General features: G+C 42.9%; 2 protein-coding genes across 5 annotated transcripts; one reads left to right on the top strand and one right to left on the bottom strand.

The window, feature by feature from the left end:
* Positions 1–4,954: 4,954 nt before the first annotated feature.
* Positions 4,955–15,420, top strand: LOC102295519 (solute carrier family 2, facilitated glucose transporter member 4). Its single transcript, XM_005939674.2, has 11 exons — positions 4,955–5,226; positions 6,949–7,044; positions 8,456–8,616; positions 10,110–10,234; positions 10,338–10,453; positions 10,717–10,879; positions 11,790–11,977; positions 12,091–12,195; positions 12,685–12,786; positions 12,919–13,122; positions 13,418–15,420. The coding sequence occupies exons 1-11, from the start codon at positions 5,194–5,196 to the stop codon at positions 13,652–13,654; spliced, it is 1,530 nt and encodes a 509-aa protein (XP_005939736.1). The 5' UTR covers positions 4,955–5,193; the 3' UTR covers positions 13,655–15,420.
* A 46-nt stretch (positions 15,421–15,466) lies between these two features.
* On the bottom strand, positions 15,467–20,018 carry LOC102295820 (Y-box-binding protein 2-A). 4 transcript variants are annotated; one of them, XM_005939676.3, is made up of 10 exons: positions 19,860–20,018; positions 18,840–18,903; positions 18,720–18,753; positions 18,559–18,648; positions 18,218–18,454; positions 17,971–18,089; positions 17,649–17,886; positions 16,644–16,775; positions 16,474–16,548; positions 15,467–16,067 (listed from the first exon to the last, which is right to left on the bottom strand). In XM_005939676.3, exons 1-9 carry the CDS (start codon positions 19,936–19,938, stop codon positions 16,510–16,512), a joined length of 1,032 nt encoding a protein of 343 aa, XP_005939738.1. In that variant the 5' UTR covers positions 19,939–20,018; the 3' UTR covers positions 15,467–16,067; positions 16,474–16,509. The 4 variants fall into 4 exon arrangements, with proteins under 4 accessions (XP_005939738.1, XP_014194676.1, XP_014194675.1 ...); XM_014339190.2 differs by having other exon boundaries at positions 16,474–16,545; XM_014339189.2 differs by having other exon boundaries at positions 15,467–16,545.
* Between the last annotated feature and the right edge of the window lie 260 nt (positions 20,019–20,278).

Below are 20,278 nucleotides of genomic sequence, written 5' to 3'. Positions count from 1 at the left end.
TGCTTTTCTGACAAAACGCAAACGAAGCGATGACGATGTGTTCAAAACTATCGTGAACACGGCACCGTTCGTAGGAAAAGCGATAAACTTGGTCAAAACCTTGACCTTATAATGGAAAAGTGTCAACGCTTTCATTGATGTGATTTGGTTTTCAAGAGAGATCTCAATAAATGTATCTTTAATATATATTTATTTGAATAAATCCCACCAAACACATATTGTACACTAAAATTGCGATTGCAGTGTTTAAATACTTTCCAAAGTTATCCAAATGTAAAGGCTAAGGCTACGCTATGGGCCAATACATTTTCAATTGTCTTGGTTTTAAGGATCATTCCCTTCTCAGTCAGATTTCTCATATTTTAAGGTTTTCTGATGAGTATTTGAATGTGACATCATGACATCATAATAACAAGGAGAGAGAAACGAGTGGATGTCAAAGTACAGTTTAATGCTATCCGTATGTTCAACTTACAATTAAGAAATACTTTCTTTCTAGTCTAACAAATGAGGAGAGCGTGTTTAGAAGATGGAAGGAACACTCTGAGGAACTGATTAATTAAAGAAACTAAGGCTGAAGTTAGGGTTCTTTTTCAGAAACGGATCATGTCTCTTTTTCACCATAAGTTGCTGCCACCTCTCTACCCCTCCTCCTATTGCGGTGACGTAATTTACATGAATGCCTCTGCTCACTCTCTTCATCTGTTGGATTCTGTCTATCATGGAGCATTAAGATTTACAACAGGTTGTAAACCTTTAACACACCACTGTACTCTATATTTTCTGGTTGACTTGTCCTCAATGGCCTTACACAGGATGGTTCATTGGTATCACTTTATCTATAAATCTATTACTGGTTTACTGCCTTATTATTTAACAGAGTACATGTTACGCAAACAGTTTAGTCAATCACTAAATGCTGTGCTTTTCAAAAGACGTACAAATGTTTTGGTGAAATCATCACTGTCTAATTGAGTTTCAATGGGACTACCTGTTGCACAAACATGGCATTACATACAGTGTGTTTGTATGTTTCTCATATCCCAGTACATTATTTGTGCTTAAAACACACTGACTACCTGTGTAATTAAAGGTTAAATTTAAAAGAAAACTTATATGACTGTACTGTGCCAAATGTAAAGTTAGTGGAGGAGGGATTATGGTGTGGGGTTGTTTTTCAGGAGTCTTTGGGAACAGTTTGGGGATTGCCCTTTCCTGTTCCAACATCACTGCACACCAGTGCATCAAAGAAAGGTCCATAAAGACATGAATGAGATCTTTTGAGGTAACTTGACTGGCCATCACTGGCCATTCTGACCTCAGCCTAATTGAACACCTTTGGGGTGAATTGGAGCGGAAACTGTGTGCCAGTGTGTGACCTCACAAATGTACCTCAGGCAGAATGGTCAGAAATTCTCATAAAACAGCCGTAAACCTTGTGGAAAGCCTTTCCAGAAGAACTGAAGCTGTTATAGCTGCAAAAGCTGCAAAAGCTGGGCTGGTCAATTGACTTTTTTACCAGCTTGAAAAACACAGTCTTTTCAAGCAGAGATGTAGTAACTACAGAGGGATAAAGCTGATGAAGGTTAAGAAGTGAGGTGACGATGAGCAGCATGGTTTTATGCTAAGAGGGCTATGATGTTTGCTCTGGTAGTGTTAGTGGTGTTACAGTCACTCCCTCTAGCAGCTCTCCTAATGTTTGAGGGCTTTTTCTCATCCTTTCTGCCTTATTGCTATAGCTGAGATGTGTTGCAGCTCGTTAGCCACTGCATAAAGACTGCCATCTCAAACTGCCTTTTTTTTGTTCCCTGGGATCTGATCTGCAGTGATCTTGTCTGTAAGTGTGTAACCCTGTGTGGCTTGGTGTGACTTATTTGTGGGTAAATCTGTACATTTACAAAGGCAAGTTTATTGGTTCACAGTGGAAGCTCACCTCTGGCCTCACTTCCACGGCTTGAGCCTTTCTCTTGAGTCCACCAATCCGAGTGTTGGTACAAGCTTAAAGATAGTCTTACCTTCACAGGGTTGACTGTGAAGGTAGATTCCCCTCCCTGAGCCTGATTCTTCCAGAGGTTTCTTTCTGTTAAAGGGGAGTTATTACGTCCCACTGTTGCCAAGTGTTTGCTCAAAGCATGTCGTTTGACTGTTGGGGATTTCTCCATATGATTGTAGGGTCTCTAGCTGACAATATAAAGCACCTGAGATGACTGTTGTTGTAATTTGGCACTAAATATATGAACTTGATTTGGGATACTTAGGGTTTTTTTTAACTGACTGGCTCTATATACTGCAAAGTGGTTAACGCATGCTTGAATTATAACCTAAAATGTTAGGGAACTAAATAATTACATATTGGCGAAGTGTGTTTTAAGCATGCGAACACACTGTATGACATTCCAAATTCATCAGTAACTGCACAGTACTGGATCAAAACAGCTGGCAGTTGTAGTGTTAATAAAGCTACTGTATGCTCCTGCGTGCGTCTGATCGTTACATTCATTGAGGTTTAAACTAGAAACACTATGAAATAATCTCCCTCATAATCTCTCCTAACAGACCCGACGATGTTGCCTCTCATCACCCATCATGGACGCACCTTTGCCAGCGAGACGAACAGCTGCACCGACGGGCCTCTGGGGCTGCTCTCAACCTCTACAGCTGTGCCGGAGGATTTGTGTCACGCCGCGGGACTCTTGCATGATCTGTCAGAGAACGCGCTGTATGTTGGTCGCCGTCCATCTCTCCGAGCGCTCAGTGATTGCTGGTGCCGCTTTGGGGATAGGTGGCCGTTTGACCTTTGAATGAATGCGCTGATGGGGGCCACTGAGTCCACTCTGGATCAGTTCCAGAGAGCATATAGATACAACAGTGAGGTCTAATGCAACAGCGCAACGCAGATAGGGAGAAGACTTGTGGAGGATTCATTCACAATGCTGCAGCATATTAACTGTTCTGACTGCGGGCTCTTTCATTAAAGAAAGGTATACACATGGATGAGAGTTACTGTTTCGTTTATAAAACCTCACACTTTTTTTTGCTAATATTTTAATTATAATAATATTATAATAATATTTTTTAATTTTGCTTAGTTGGATGTAATAAATCCTTATCCTTAATCCTTTATGTAATACAACATCGGGGTTGTTAAAGTGTACTTAAATCTATTTTTGCTGATTTGGATCACATTCTTTCTACCCCAGGACGGTGACACGTAAAAAGAGACTACTCAACCAAAAATACATGTGTGGTATGTGAACGATAAACTCTATCGCTGACGTTTGTTTCCAGTCTTTTTAAAATCATGACTTCCAGGTTTTTTTATCCCAAGAAATAAAACGAATGTTGTAAAACGAATGCAAATGTTGTTGCCTGTCACACACCTGTCATTCAATCAGCAGCTCTATTTGCAGTAGCATGATTTTGAACCAGGTGACCTCACCAACCACTCTCTCTCTCACACACACACACACACACACACACACCCATACATGCCTGTGCATGCATAAATAGGTCACGACAAGGAGGAACAGTATTTACACACTGGGTTAGTTGGCTGTGTCACGTGGTGTTTGAGTGCGTGTTTGTGGTTGTGCGACTTTTTTTCGGTTGGATAACAGTAAAACACACACGCAGGTGACACTGTGACATTAAAAACTTTAACTCCTCGGCGCTTCGCTGAGTCTGTGAGGTGTGTTTGTACCGATTTGCCCGTCTTCAGCCTTCCTTGCTCACTCCAAATGAATTCATGTGATACTTTTTGGCTCTGTAATATCATCATCTTAATCCCCCCCGGTTGCGTACATAAACCCCTTAACTGTGCTGGAAGAGGCTCTACGCCACTATTCCGATGGTGTAAAGTTTCTCTGCATTTAGTCAGAGTCACACATGACTGTGCTTGGGGCCCTGGCTTTGGATGAGGGGTGTCGGGTTCTCCCACTGTTTGAGGGCAGCAAAAGGCAAAGGAGAGGGCAGCATGCTCTGACCAGAGAGTGGTGTGAGGTGGGGGTGTGTCTGTGAGGGGTGGTCATTGGGAGATCTAGAGTAGATTTTGTTTTTCCACTGAGCTTGCTTGCAGGATCTCCATTCCTCCCGCCCAATGCAAAACCCTCCCACAACACACTCCCTAATCTACGCCTCTGGTCCCTCCCCAAACTTTCCCCCTGACCACACCTACTGTACACTCCTAACTCAGGTGGCAGGGCCCAATTTTAGGGCCCACCTGTTGCCTGCTGGAAGAGGATTAAGCTTTGTTGTGTGCAACAGAGAAGGGAGGAAGGGGGGTTAAATGAGGCTGATGACCTCTTTGGCATGTGATCTGAAATAGAAAGGGATTTGTATCTGTTGGGAAGGCAGACAATGGCGACCACAGCGGCAAAGACGAGCCCCCTTTTCACTTCCCATTGGGGAAGTTGAGTCATAATGGTGGACTCCGACTTTTAGGTCACCTGACATTTAACATCTCCACAACTGTGTGTCCTCCATTTGCAGGTCCAGAAATGAGGTGATTAACCTTGAGCTGTCAGTGATAAGGGAGAAGCATCTTTGCACATGCTTTGCAGATTGAGTTTATCGTTCTTTTGGGAAGGGGGGGGTCTATGGCCATTACGCAACAAAGCTCATGAAAACGGTCCAAAATGAGACCAAATTTGGGCCTCTGCGTTGCTCTGGCTTACGGCTCCAGAGAATGATAAATTATTGTTGATTTAAACAGGAATCTGAAAATGTAATCACACCTTTTGTTATTTAATTCTTTATCTCTTAGCACCATAATAAAAACCAGACACCTCTTCTAAATAACCCCACCCCCACCCTCCTTCCACCACCACCTCTTCGGCCCAAGATAGATTAGGTCAGGAGAGCTTCCCGCTTGCGTCTTGACCTCTGTTGCAGGGCCTCTCTGCGTCTGCCTCCCCCCCACCCACCCACCCCGTCCCTCCTCCTGAGAGGCGTGCACGTGGGTATGCCGGTGTCAACTCTTTAACAGCTGGACAGGCAACACAAACTTCAAAGGAGAGAGGACAACCTGCGGGGCACAACGCACCAGAGCTCTTTGTTCTTCTCTTTTGGATTTAGTAGCTCGGTTCGATTTCAGTGCTAAAGTGCTCCAGTTTTAAGACGCCCGGGTTTGTCTCCGTTTGGCACCAGACGCATCTATCACCAGACTCCTACTGGGAGCTAGGAGTTGCCAAAATCATGCCGGCCGGGTTTCAGCAGCTTGGAGCGGAGGTAATTTCTTCTGGAGTTTGTTATAAACAGTTTGTTAATCTAGCTGTGCCTGTTTGGAGAGTTTCTGCAGGGATAGCCGTTATTTGTGAACTTTGCGATGTGTACTTTCAGCTATGGAAAGATTTTACGCACAGCACTTTTTCCTGACCTGAAACCTTTAAATATCTCCTGATTGTAGTGCGCTTCTTTAAAATAATCCCATGAGCCGTTATACACTTTTAACAGAATTTTAAAGGCAAAATCCAAATGTTGAGAAAGTCATGAATTTAGAAGAAGCTTTGAGTAACTCTGTTTCAAAGAGAGGGGGAAGCCTTTCTGTCCTTAGTGGTGACCTTGAGCAGCCAAAACTGAGTTTACAAGTCAGGCCTCGTAACTGCAAGCTTATGACAGGCCACCGCCTTCATAAACAAACTCTGTGTTTACTGCCCAGCTCAAACTCCATTGGAGAAATCGTTTCTAAGTGCTGGTTTTAAGCCTGACTTTCCCCTGATGTAGATTTCCATCATCTTATTAATAGAAAGAATAGGCTGCTATCCACGCTGGAATTAAGGCAACAATTCCCAAAGTTTCCCCTTTGGGAATAAACTGGAAACAGACTAAACTATGCTGGGATGTGGTGTGTGCGTGTGTGTGTGTGTGTGTGTTTGTGTTTAATGCAAAAATATTTCCCCTAAGCATAAAATCTGAAAAGGGGAAGAAGCAGTCATGTGCTTGTCTCTATTTAAATCACTTAAAGACTGAGATAACCTGCGCAACCTGAGATAGTTTTGTGTTTAATCTGGGCTTGTGTTGTATCTCACAGTAAATACAAGCAGGTGCAGATTCATGCATAATGCCTGGAAATTTACTGCAAAGTGTGCATGCAGTGAAGTGCGGGATGTGTAATGAAACATTAGTGGCCACTTCTGGCACTTTACCTTTTCCACAAGGACGCACACGCTCACCACTACACACCTCTTTGTTGTGGTTTGTGAATGTTAAGCAGCACTTATCAAAAGCTCAACTCAGCAAGGTCAAGAGTTACAGATTTACACGGACAACATATTTGCAGAAGGTGGCTGAGCAGAACTGCGGGGTCAAATTAGGTCCAGCAAATTTTACCAGCATCACCAGCATCATGTTGCTGTTGTATCAGTCCATAAGCCCACGTCACCAAAATGGGGAAAAAAACTTTTCAGGAAGCTCGTTGTTTCGACAGTACCCGTCTGTGTTTGTGTGCTCATCCAACAGTTCATCACAGACTTAAATCTTACAGGCGGCGTTACTCCAAAAGCACAAAAGACCTATAAATAAATGAAATTAAAAATTTTATAACCATGCTGGAGTGGAGGAAGTTCATTTTCCCCAAGGTCATCCTGTCTGTCACCCTGCAGACAGGTGGCAGAGGGCTGATGGGAAACTGGAGGGAAGCTAAAGTTCAGGCGTCGACATGAAAGTAGTCAGAGAAGTCATGAACGGCACTGCAGAGATTGTCTCTAGTCAGGATCACGGTTATATATAGTTGACGTTAGCTGAGCAGCAGTGTTGTGTGTGTGTGTGTGTGTGTGTGAGAGAGAGAGAGTGAGTGAGTGAGAGTTAAAAAGATAATCGTGGTTGTCCAACAGTTATCTTATTGTTACAGTTATGAAAACACTTTTCAGGATTATTCACTGTTCTGAAAAACAAATTATTTGTAATTCACTTCTTTGTGTCTATGTGTGTGTGTGCGTGTTTCTGCTGCAGACAGTGACTGGAACCCTCGCTCTGTCAGTCTTCACGGCTGTCCTTGGATCTTTGGAGTTTGGATATAACATCGGTGTCATCAATGCGCCACAGAAGGTAAAAAAAAAAGAAAGAAAGACGAATGGACATAATATAAAATGAAAGAATAAAACATGTAACACTGGTGTCATGCACGAGTCCAACACTGTCATTTAACCAGACGTCAACAAAGTCGCTTCGCCTGATTTTACAAGGTGGTGTGTTTTGACACCACAACACGCTGCCTGGTGATGTTTAGACAATAAACCAAAAAGAATAAAACTATGTCACGTGAAGCCTTCCGAAGCAAAGTCAGGTGACACAGACACAGCAGGGCGAGGCTCCTTTCCATCTTTACGTGTCATCACAAAAATGACAACACATCCCTGCTCCAGGTGTCATGGAAACAAGGAAATATTTCTGTTTGCATGATGAGAAAAAGGCGTGAGAAATATGATTCATTTCCCACATCTGAAAGCAAATTTTGTGCGTTTATCCGCATTTATCTCTTTAAACAGAGCGGCCCTTCATTTGTGTGCCACGGTACTTGGACGCTGTGTAGAAAAGCCTTTTGCATTTATGGGCATCTAGTCTCAGCTCTGACATCCATCATTAAAATCCTGGCACGGGTCAGGGCAGCTATCAACTAAACTTTTCAGATACTTGGGAAAATGTGAGCATAATTATCTACAGATCACTTGTTTGATTTAATAAAATACATCTTTCTTACAAATAGTGTGACACAAAGAGCAACACTCCCTTTAAGGTCACTCTATTTTTAAGCCTTTTTAATCCTGCTTTCTTCTGATTGGCTGCCCCACGTAAAGCGATCACTTAAACAGCAGCTGGGTGGGGCTGATTTGTGACCATGTTTGGGTTTTCCACTCTCTATGACATCATGTAGATCCAAGAACAGAGAAAAACCCTCTGAAACCGAGTATTTAGAGCACTCTGAACTCGAAACCTCTGGCTCTCGGTGGTTACTTGTACATACAAAGATCTCATTAACTGAAACCTCCCAGCACAAGTGTGTATATGTGAGATAATATAAGTCTATATTTTTAAAAAATGAAGAAAGCATTCTGAAAATATGAACTTATGAGAGTAAGCTGTTACTTACACGGTGTGCTTGTCTATTTAAATAGCCCATGGCCTGATTTACATAGTACTCTTATGGTCCATGCAGCCATTCAAAGCGCTTCACGCTGCAAGCCTTTATCTAATCCAAGTTCATATTTAAAGTGACATATAGCTTTTTTTTCCTGTCGTAGTTCACTGTATTCAAAGCCATGCAGACAAGTGACTTAACCACCAGCCTTCAAGCAGCCCATTTTATATACTCCATGTTTACAAAAGCTGATTTTAAGCTCTACGCGGGCCCTGTCTGCAAGACCTCGCTCCAAACTTACCTTCCGTTTTACCCAGTTTGTGCTGCTCTTCTCTCACTCCTCTAGTCACTTGCTCCAACTTATCTTGGCACTCCTTGCAGATCATTGAGGGGGACTACAATGCAACATGGATGTACCGGTACGGGGAGCCCATCCCCACAGGGACCCTCACCTCGCTTTGGTCGCTGTCCGTTGCCATCTTCTCCATCGGCGGCATGGTCTCCTCCTTCTGCGTGGGCTTTGTTTCTGAATGGCTGGGCAGGTGAGACAACGCAGGTCAAGCTTAGCCTTTTCTAGTGGTCTCGAGGGGATACGTTGCTTTTATCCTGATGGGTTCATGAAGCTAAGCCTATGAAATACTGTTTTATGAGATGGAGCAGATAGAACAGGCTGCAGCTCATTAATCTTACACTCTGCTTTAACTGTAACATTTAGAGGATGGTTTCCGTCTGTGCCCATGGTTGCACAGATTACTCAAAGCAAACCACAAGATTTTCTGGAAATCTGAAACAAACTGCACAAAGTCTGAATACATGAGCAAAGATTTAAAAAGTACACATTTCTTCTTCCTGAATGACACACATACTTCGCAGTCTCCTTACATACAAATGAAAGGTCTGATTTTTTCATGTGTAAATGGATAGAAGCTGTAGGTTAATGAAGAGTGAAGTGGGTAGGGAGTTTGTCTGAAGTATCTTCAGTTAAAAAAAGAAAGAAAGCAGCACCCAGTCCACTCAAACACACACAAAAAGACACACTTATGTAAGGAAAGTAGGATTTTGCATGCAGCGGGAGTGGATCCATATAAACGTGGTTTTAAGGGTGAATGAAAAACAAGAAAGCAATTTTAAAAAGCACCACAAACTTCAAGTTTTAATGCACTACAACGATAACCAAGACTGTTTTAGGAAACAGCCAGGCAGACACGACAAAACACCACACAGTGTTCAACAGCAAATGATAAATCGTCATTATAAACAGAGCAATTAAAACCTTAATCTAAGCAAACGACAACACTAGTCCAAAGCCTTCTCTAGCTAGCCTTTATTGTGATACATAAGTATCTCCTTCTCAGTTCTGTATAAGCCCAAAAATAAAACCAGTCATTCAGTGAAAGCTCTGTCCGGGATGTTATGACCCAGTTTCCCGCTGTAACCTGAGTCTGTGCAAACTGGGCTGCAGTCCACAGCTTCCACTGGCTGAAAGGACATCTTAACAGAGTCCTGAATGTGCAGCTTACATAAGCTTACAACCTCATCAGAAGCAACTTTTCAGTGACTTTTAAAATATATATTAAAAAAACATTTTCAACCCAAGGTATTAACAGAATGTTACAAAATATATACGTGAGGTATCTTGTTGCTTGTGTCAAGTAAATTCCTGACAGTGTAAGCTGAGCTGTAGGAACCGTGCTACTTCTAAATTAGGTGGGAAAGACTCTTTTTTGGTTCCGATCACAGTCTAGTAAAGTAAAATAACACCAGACTGCAAAATCTAGTCACACATGTTACTTTTTTTAATACTTCTCTGAGCCTTCTACAGGATTTTGTGGATCAACTAAATGTTAAAGTGCTGAATAAACCAGTGTCTCTGTGCGATACTGAATAATTTTGTGTGATACTGCCCTCTAGTGGCTTCTTGGTGTTTTTCACTACTAAACAGTGTGCATATCGCTGTGCACAACTCTGCTGGACAAAAACCCTGCTGTGTTATCATTTCAATGGTTTCAAAAATGCAGGTCTGTGCTTCTTTCAGGAGGAAAGCCATGCTTATAAACAACTTGTTTGCCTTTATTGGAGGAAGTCTGATGGGAATGTCTAAGCTCTGCCGCTCCTTTGAAATGATGATCCTTGGACGTTTTATCATTGGTGCCTACTGTGGTGAGCTGCCCACTGTCTCTTCCCTCTTTTACTCTCCATTAATGTGTCCATTTAATGAGTGGTTTAACAATCTCTTGCTTCCTTAACTCTTCCTTTGATGCAGGATTGGCATCTGGCTTGACACCGATGTACGTGGGTGAGATAGCACCTACGAGTCTCAGAGGAGCTTTGGGGACGCTGCACCAACTGGCTATTGTCACTGGCATTCTCTTCGCACAGGTATGGCAGGAACGACCGTCTATAAATAGCATCGGCATCTTCTCTCTGTCTCCATGTCCCCGACATTCAGTGGGCCTTTCCAGGCCACGTTTAAAAAGTCTGCTCACAAAAAACACATCTTGAATCCTCAAATCCATTCTCTTTGTCTGTGCACCTCCCCGTCTTTTCCTTTACTTCCACCTATAAAGGATTGTCTTTAGGTGCTTTATCATATTATCTTTTGAAATGTCACACACTCAAACTTGCTTCCTCTCCCTGTGCAGGTCCTCGGCTTGGAGTCGCTACTCGGCAGTGAGCACTTATGGCCTGTTCTGCTGGGATTAACTGTTGTGCCGACTGTACTTCAGATGGCTCTGCTGCCCTTCTGCCCCGAGAGCCCCCGATTCCTCTACATCGTCCGGTGTCAGGAGCACCACGCCAAGAGTGGTAAGTAGGGCTGCGTTATTTTAAGGTCTTGCTTTACTATTATTATTCTTATTATGTAACTAAGTTTTACATTTTAAATTCTACACTAACTGGATTTTTAGCATTAGGAGGCAGATAGGGCCTTATAAAATAAGCTGCTGAGTTGCATTTTGGGAAATGTAGGATCTTTTTTTTTTTGCAATTTCATTTCAATTCAATTCAATTTATATATCGCAAAATCACAACAGCAGTCATCTGAAGGCACTTGTTGTTGTAAGATAAAGACCTTACATTAATAAAGAGAAAACTGCACTTAGTGACAGTGGGAAGGAAAAACTCCCTTTTAACAGGAAGAAACCTTCAGTTCAACCAAGCTCAGCGAGGGGCAGTCAGCTACTGTGTTTCGGTTTGTCCCACTTTGACCCATATCACTTTATACTTTCTTATATATAACTGATGGATACTAATGTTTGTACCTGAGAAGCGAAACTAACTCGAAGTGCCTGAAATCTGCATTCTTTCTTTTGGCCAGCAGGGGGAGACTCCTCTGGTTGCAAAAAGAAGTCTGATTCTACCAAAGTCTTATCTCTGACCACAGTAAACTGTTTTTTCTGCTGAGTTTATGGCCTCAGTAATTACTTTTAAATATTTTTTAACTAATTCTGTAAATCATAGTCTCACGGTGAGTTAAATAGTAGATAAATCAGGTTATAGTTTAAACCACGGCTATTTGGCTTTGCCTTTACATACTGTGTGGTGTCTCCAGTTCCTCGGTCAGATCAACTCCGCACTCATGATGTCTGGGTTTATCAGACATTTACAGGACTCAATGTACAGAGTATCAGTTGGACTTACAGAATTAGCTGCTAAAATGTCAGATGAGTTTTTGTACATGAAAAAAAAAAACTTCCTACATTTCTACTTTCTGCAGGCCTGAGGAGGCTAACAGGCAGACAGGAGGTGGGCAACATGCTGGCAGAGATGAAGGAGGAGAAGCGGAGGATGGACATGGAGAGGAAGGTGTCCATACCCGAACTCTTTCGCTCTTCGCTTTACCGCCAGCCCATCATCATCGCCATCCTCCTGCAGCTCTCCCAGCAACTGTCGGGGGTTAATGCAGTGAGTCCTTCAAATTACACTGACTCACCTAAAGTTCCAGAAACAAGCAGTCCTTTAAAATCAGGAGCCAGTGCTGTTCAACATTGACCTAAATTTGTTTACTCCTCTGGCAGATCTTCTACTATTCCACCAGTATCTTCATGAAAGCAGGAGTCCAGAGTCCAGTTTATGCCACCATAGGAGCCGGGGTGGTGAACTGTGCCTTCACGGTAGTCTCGGTGAGAAATCGCACCGACGTGCCTTTATCGCACTTTTGAAATTCAATTTGGGAGCGTTTAAATAACTTTTTGAATTTGGAACAATAAACATTCACGCCCTGTCACAGAGTCACTCTATTACTGTTTAACACTGTTATCAAAGGGTAAACAAGATAAGAGGAGTCAAAATGTTTCAGTGTCATCAAGCGGATAAAGATGTACGACTTTAGCCGTAAGAGTGCCACGGCTTCAGGGTTAGAGACCGACTATTGTAATTTGATACAATAGATTGTTTTATGAGCGCACGCTTGTAAAATCACTGTTAAACTATGGTTAACACTGTTTTAGAAGTCCTGAACTGCAGTTAGGTATATGGTAAAGGTGGTTTTAGCATTATAGTGACCTGACGTTATACATATTTGAGAAAGAATCTGACCAAATCAAATGCTTTAGCTCCAAATGTCAGCTGAGGTTAACCCCCCATCCCCCCTTTTACCTTCATATTAACAGCTTTTCCTGGTAGAGAGGACGGGTCGACGGACGCTCCACATGCTAGGACTTGGTGGAATGTGCATCTGTGCCGTCATCATGACCGTGGCTCTTGCTTTACTTGTAAGTAAGACCCCGATCCAAAAAAAAAGGAAAATAAATAAAATCCAGACTATGGTATTCCAGACTTCGGTATTTTATCTATGATTTCTAGTCTCCACAAACATCTGAACCCACTTTTCTTCTGCTCTATAGGACAGTGTTCCATGGATGAGCTACATCAGCATGCTTTCTATCTTTGGTTTTGTGGCCTTCTTTGAGGTTGGCCCAGGTCCCATCCCCTGGTTCTTTGTAGCTGAGCTGTTCTCTCAAGGTCCAAGGCCAGCTGCCATGGCTGTTGCAGGCTTTTCCAACTGGACTGCCAACTTTATTATTGGCATGTGCTTCCAGTATGTCGCTGTGAGTATCCACAATGGATGTTGTGCATGTCCACAAATGCTTTTCCATTTTTCACCCACTTCAGTTTTGTTATACTTTTTTGGCTCGACAATCTTTTATCCTCTTAGATAAACTGATTAGATTTTGGTCTTTAAAGGTCACCAACCTTACAAAATCAAATTTTTTATTCACATTTGAAAAGTTAAGTCTGGACAGACAGATGAAAACATGAAAACCGCTACTTGACCGGTTAATAGAGGCATGTGGCATCAAGTTCAACTCTTTATAATCCGACCTTCTTCCCGTCCTTCCGCAGGACCTCTGTGGGCCATACGTCTTCCTGATCTTCGCAGCTCTTCTTCTGTTCTTCCTCATCTTCACATTTTTCCGGGTACCAGAGACACGGGGCAAGACCTTTGACCAGATTGCAGCCAATTTTCACCAGCATTCAGCTGGAGGGATGATGGATATGGATATGAGCATAGGCATGGGTATGGACATAGACAAACCCAGCACTGAGATGGACTACTTGGGGGAGGATACCATGAACTGAAGATGCCCCATGGAACTGAGAAAAATGGAACTGAGCTCAGCTTGAGAAAAGTTGGGTAAAGGGGCATGACACCAAACTTTTATTTGCTAATATGTATATTGAGATCTTTATTTTTTTTTCACATAGATTGTGGTGAAAAAGCAGTGTTAAAAGTGTGTGACAATTTGGGTGTTATGGAATTGTCCTTTGGTGGTAGCACTGCAGTACAGGGTTAATAGTTATGAATTCTGGCTTCACTTGAAAGGCTACGAACCAGTGGAGTAAAGGTCGACTGCTGTAGTTTCAAGGGAAGAAGATGCTAATAAGAACAGCCTGTCTGGCATTGACTGCCAGTGCAATAAGACTTTATTCCATGGTGATGACAATCAGTTGCAGTATTGACAGATGGGTGTGGAGAGACTTGGGGATTCCTGCACTTTATAAACAGATATCTACAGTTTTTAGGCATAGAAACAATAGGATCAGCAGCCAGGAGTGTGATGGAGCATGCCTGTTTTTACCAAAGATGGGAACACACATTTAAGAGATTAACATATGAATTGATTTTTTGATCTCCAATGACAGGAATCACGTCGACACACTGTGGGTTTTGAATCTTTTTTGGCGCCAAATGAAGTGTGTCTGTAACACCTGGTATTTATAGCCGTTATTTACTCAAAGCAGATGTAGAAAAGGTAGTATGATGGGTAGGTAGTGTTTTTGTTCTTTAAGAACAGGTAACAGATGCATTTAATCATGTTATACTTTTAGAAACTGATTTTATGTGCTATGTTCATGTATCCAAAGTGTAACCTGGCATCAATGTAAAAATACCAGTCTGAAATTTCTCAAGGGGCATTATCAAGCGGACCAAAATGCCTCTGGAGTTGATTTCACAGACATTGCTCTGAACTCCTCCAGATATTAGCCGATGGAGGGGTCATCCCAGGACACGAGTGTCACATTCATATAGTCTGGACAGTTAATGGTCTGTGCCTGCCAGCTTCTGTCCACATGATTTCATTTGCACAAATTACAGCAAAGGTAATTCTAAGTTCATGTTGACAGGACAGGACTGCAACCAATCGGATTATAGTGTGACGCAGTACGGTGTGACCTCAAAGTGTAAACTGTCGTAACAAACTATCGTTGGATGCATGGTTGTGATTGGCTCAGTATAGGTAGTGCTCTGAGGAAATGAGTTTCAGTAAAGAAACAAAATTTTGCCTCAAAGTTGAACATGAGCCCTCATACTCCTCTGGTTGTTAGGTTACCAAAAGCGTTTTCTGCATCAGTACCAAAACGCTGATATTTTGGAGTTTTCACATGTGTTCTCAACTTAAGTGTGAAAGTACTCCTCTAATAGGAAACTCACTGCACCACAGAAATGCTACTTCTGATCAAGCCTTTTGTATTTCATGTGTACATAGTGTGTTTGAGGGTCTAGGTTTTAAATTCTTTACGCACTCCAGCTGGTGTTCGGCTTTGTAGGCAGACTCGAGAAATTTCCAAGTACAAGCACCAACTTTCAAGGTTTGTGCCACACAATCGCCAAGTTTTTGTTGTGTTTTCTTTGCATATGTCACGTGTGCCGTTTGCCGTCTATTCTTTAATGTGTCAGACTTGTCAGAGATCTGTAATCTGTATAGTGTGAATGTTGATGCAGTGGTTATGTAACCAGAGTGAAAGTACTGCAAATATTGTTAATGAAACCACCTGAAGAACCCTCATTTCTACACCTTCAATTTCTTCACTACAAAAGTAATCTAATTACTTTGGCAAAAAACATGGTACAAAGGCATCAGTGAATCTGCACTCCAGTCAGAAGGGAATGAATCTTGATTTGCAAACATGATTTATTAATTAGCATTTTAAGTATTAACATTGCACATAATCCCCTCCAAAGAAAAGCACACACAAGTAAAACAAAAAGGAAATTAAGCTTCTTTCTAATCCAACCTCAACCAAGAAGATTAAGGGAGTAGTACGTTTCAAGAATTGATTTGAGGTGTTAACAGAACTAAACAGACTCCCATTATGCATCACCAATCGCAGACCTGCTTAGCTTTCCCCTCTTTAACCAAATTAATCAGAAGCCAAATTAAACTACATGATGGGCCCCATCTGCTCTATTAAAGGAAATATTTCTAAGGGGGTGGAATAACATTCCCATTTTTTCCTCTCCCCCTTTTTAAAAGCTGTACTTTCAATTTCTAAATGTGCACCCACCAACTACCTGTATCCCCTTAACCTGCGCTCCCTTCCCACCCTCTCCAGATGTCAGTGTGGACAGGACAAGACAAGATGAGATGAGGGGGTGGGGAAGGGGCCTGAAGGATGACTGAGAAGTGGTAGGATGGAGGATTGGGGGAGTGCAGGGAGGGGAGAGCAGTGCATGTGGTCTGAAATAGGTCCAGTCCTCCAACCCTAGGACCTATGAGAAACAAAAGAAAGCGCAGGAGAGATGGATTGAAAGAAAGACCCCCAAAAAAAAAAAAAAGACCTTTAATTTAAAAATAAAAAAATAAAAAGGGCACTTTTAATCCCGAGCCAAGGATTATATTGAAAGAAAATCCAATTTCCCAGAATTTGAGCCAAAAATCTTCCCTGTGTTAAACAAAAGTCTGACTCCAAACACAGGCAGCGTTCTCAAAGACTCCTTTCAATGCCATCATTCCGCCTTAAATCCATTTACTTGACTAAAGAGTTAATGTCCATCATCAGGCCCTCTGTGACAGACTGCTAATGTTGCACATGCAGCACAAGAAGTGCAACCCTACACCCTCACGTCTCCCACCCTGTCTAATCCAAGGTTGCGCCACTTTAGTGTGGGGTCCCACCTCTTGCCAAGGGTTGTGTGACCATCCTCGTGGTCATCACTCTGCTGGTGCTGGGACAGTTGTTGGAGCTGCCTGCTGAAGTGAAGAACACAGCTGAGATTTGTCAACAAAACACCTACCAATGAAAAATGAACCAGCTGGGAAAGCAAAGAGCAACTTTAATGTCTTACCTCAGGCGATTTTACCGTTTTGGGGGAGATTTTGGGAGAGGTCTTTGGCGACTTTGATGTGGGTTTTGTATCAGATGGCTTTGAGGTCTGTGGTGGGGTGCTAGGCTCTGATGCAGACTTCTCTGTATCATTCTTCAATACATGGAAAAGACGTGAAAATATTAGTAGAATACCAAAGCTTTAGGACTTCAGAAGATCCAGCTAAACCATCATACAGGCACAAAACCATAGAAATTCATCTAATAGTTGGACTCCTGTCTACCATCTAGACAGTATAAATATTACAGGGACTTAAGGGTTTTCATTGTCAATCAGGCATATTTTCAGATGAGGCGAACTGTAGTTTTTCCACTCAAATCCTGATTAAAGCCAATGAGAACACATTGACTGTAAAATATACAAAAACATTTACAGTACAAGTATATTTAAAAATGATGGCAGCTCTCAGTGCTCTCAGTGCTCCCCCCAGCACCCTATCAGATGCAACCAAGTTATAAATTTGAAAATCCTAGGTGATTTAGAGAAAGTGTGACCTCTGACCTTGAGGTCAAGGTCCCTGAGATTTGAACTTGTACAAGACTTTTGTAGACACACCCATGGTATCCTTTCTGTCAGTCTACCCCAGGGCAGCTATGGCTACAACTGTAGCTTGCCTCCACCAGTGTTTTGTAAAGCGCTTCGAGGGCCCCAAAAAGCACTATATAAATGAAATCCATTATTATTACTATTATTACATCACCTCGTTCTTGCATTCAAACTTAGGTGCGTTTCGCCCGCCAGCCCATCCGCTGGGCATGGTGACGATAAGTGTTCAGCATTTTACTGCTTGCATTAGAGCCTTAATATCTTCTGATAATCGTTTTCAGTGACCAGGACAGCTTGGCAGTGAAAAATAAGCTCATGTGGGTACTGATCTTTTCCTCCCCAAACATCACTAACAGCTCATCTGTGCATAGTTTCCTCACTGAGTGATCTTGATATAGCTGAAGATCAAAAATATCTTACTTTGGAGACAGAGGACTCTGAATTCCTTTGCCTGCGTCGTCTGAACTGGCGGCGTTGTTTCTGGCCTTGGCCCTCCCCTGCTTCTCCATTGGTCTGAGGGCTGTCAGGTGCCGCCGCCGTCGCCACCTCGTGCTGTGGCTGCTGCTGCTTTAGCTCACTCTTCTCCAGGCTCTCTGCTGGTGCAGCCGCCTGCTGGTCTTCTACAGCCTGATTGGGAGGTGGGCGAGGACGGAATGGCCTGAATCCGAGGAAAGCACATTAAATTGCCTCAAGAATCAAGAAGTCCTTCAAACAGGATATCTAAGCAGGACCGTTAAGTTACCTGCGGTATGGGCGCCAGAATCTGCGTCGTGGCGGCCGCTGGGTCTGATCACTCTGGGTCTGATCACTCTGTGTCTGACCACCCTCTTCGTCTCCATCCTTCTGCTCGCAAACTTCACCCTAAATTGGAAAAGCAGACAAAAGGCCATTAACAACATAAGCGTTCAACTACTTCAATCCATCTCAATGTCCCGCATCATCCTAAAGGTTGTAGTCTCCCTCACACCCGTCTTTCTGCTTTAGCTTACATCTTGTGTCTCCGGCCGTGGCCTGCGCGGCCTACGGCGGCGTTGCTGAGGCCTCGCTCCCTCACTCTCTCCCGATCGGTCAGTATCAGGACCTTGCCCATCGGCTGGTTTGTTCTGGTCGCCGGGCCGAGGGCTTCGGGGAAAGAACCGTCGACGGAATCGCCGTTTGTTGGGCGCATAGCGGCTTCCTTTTACCGGAACACCACCTGGACCGGTAACATTAGCTGCTTCGGATCCCTTTGGAACAGAGACATGCCTGAAATGCTTTCTCCAAGAGCAGTTTTTTTTTTTTTTATACCTTTTTAAACAGCCGAGAATGTCATATTTTGTCCTTGCCATACCTTAGCTGCTTCAATCACGTCAAACTCTACAATTTCCCCATCTCCAACGCTGCGGAGAAATTTCCTGGGATTGTTCTTCGTGATTGCTGTCTGAGGAGACATGGCTAGCATTAAAAATGTGGGTACAATTAACTCCCATGAAGAAAAAAGAAAGACCTTACCTGATGAACAAATACATCTTCTTTGGTGTCATTCCTGCAAGAAATAAAACTTCATTAGCAAACAATGGACTGAAAAATGTGAGGAATACTAAAAATAAGGGAGAATTCGAAACACCTTACCTGTTAATGAATCCATACCCATTACGCACATTGAACCATTTCACTGTGCCTTGGACCAAAGTGGCTACAACAAGAGCACATCAAAAGAATAAGGAAGTGTTATAGAGCAAGTAGTCATTCAGAGCTCACACCGTTATCTTGATTACATCAGCGGTGACCTGCTCGCAAGTGAGAGCTCTATGGATCAATCATTAACCGCAAGACTTTGAAACCAGGCCTGCACTAGGTCACGAGGCGACATGGGAACACTTCCGACAATTAACGAGTTCAAGACGAGTCACACGGACACCTGAACGATGTATTCTTCCTCACAGAGACAAGCTCAAAGCCGGCTCGTTTGTGTGTTTTACGGCAGTCTAAACTAGTTTAATTTGGCCAAATTTCCTTCTGCAATGATTTGCAGCTGGGAGGGCGCGTGCGCGTGTTTCGCTTACCAAGCGCGTGAACGACAGCTGATAAAGAAGAAAAATTGGGTCATGCGTTCAAAGTGTTCGGTTAACATGGACTTCTATACAGTCTGAATCAGCTCCATACCTACACAAACACCTGCGATTAAACCAGAGGCAGCCACTGGACTGACATGTGGGGAAAACTTTTTTTTGAGAAAGCAGCTGTGTCCTCGAGGCCTTTTAATATTCGGCGTGAGCTTTACAAGTCAATATGTGTGACAGTCAAATAACTTAGTTTTCAACAGCGCGAGTTTAAGCATTTTTTTTTTTTTGAATATAGTCCCCAGAAAAACTTGAAAAACTCAGCCTCAAACACGTGTTGCCTAAAAAGTACCACACCGGAGACAGCAGTGGCACCCCAGGCTGCTGTAATTAACACAAATTCAACCAGCTTGGATCACACACTTCAAGAAATATCACAGAAGGAAGGGTAAAATATATATATATATATAAACACACACACACACACATTCTGGGTTTCACACCCAGGCTCGGTCAGAAGGCGCTAACTTTAAACGTTTTCTGGATATTTACCAAGAAATCTTGGCGGATAGAGTACTTCTACACCCACCTATAACTTTCCTCTCCGGCTGTGGTTTGTCTTCCACCGGTGCCGATGGTGGAGCGCTCTGCGCCTCGGCGTCGGTCATGCTCGCTGTCGGGTTACTACACTTCCACTCCCGAGTCCCCTCCCTCCTACTCTTCCCGAAACTTTCCCAAGCGCCACTGCTAAGTTTTTATCCCGGCATCCCCTCGGACTGCCGGACGGAAGCCGCGCCCTCATTGGTTTCCACGAAAGCGCGAGCTCGAATCTGATTGGTCAAGCGAGGGCGGCAATTGGGACGGAAAATTGTCAGGTGGAGGACAGACATGAGTGAAATGAAGCTGATTTGTTTTCATTTCATATATATATATATATATATATATAAAAATTGAATCGGCAATCGTCAGGTTCTATTTATATAAAAATAGAATGTCTGGAGTCTGTTT

The sequence above is a fragment of the Haplochromis burtoni genome, unplaced genomic scaffold (assembly GCF_018398535.1).
Source record: "Haplochromis burtoni strain Fernald_Lab_line unplaced genomic scaffold, NCSU_Asbu1 Contig_260, whole genome shotgun sequence".
NCBI lineage: Eukaryota > Metazoa > Chordata > Actinopteri > Cichliformes > Cichlidae > Haplochromis > Haplochromis burtoni.
Note: the sequence above shows the minus strand (reverse complement) of the source record. Positions and strands in the feature narration are given on the sequence as shown.

What these genes read in the sequence shown, in the direction of transcription:
- LOC102295519 (XM_005939674.2), top strand. Translation starts at nt 5,194, where the DNA reads ATGCCGGCCGGGTTTCAGCAGCTTGGAGCGGAG. An exon ending in CTGGCATTCTCTTCGCACAG is followed by an intron (nt 10,454 to 10,716) that starts GTATGGCAGGAA and finishes CTCCCTGTGCAG; the next exon opens with GTCCTCGGCTTGGAGTCGCT. An exon ending in AACTGTCGGGGGTTAATGCA is followed by an intron (nt 11,978 to 12,090) that starts GTGAGTCCTTCA and finishes CTCCTCTGGCAG; the next exon opens with ATCTTCTACTATTCCACCAG.
- LOC102295820 (XM_005939676.3), bottom strand. Translation starts at nt 19,938, where the DNA reads ATGACCGACGCCGAGGCGCAGAGCGCTCCACCATCGGCACCGGTGGAA. An exon ending in GGGTATGGATTCATTAACAG is followed by an intron (nt 18,754 to 18,839) that starts GTAAGGTGTTTC and finishes TATTTCTTGCAG; the next exon opens with GAATGACACCAAAGAAGATG. An exon ending in CAGAGTCCTCTGTCTCCAAA is followed by an intron (nt 16,776 to 17,648) that starts GTAAGATATTTT and finishes CATGTATTGAAG; the next exon opens with AATGATACAGAGAAGTCTGC.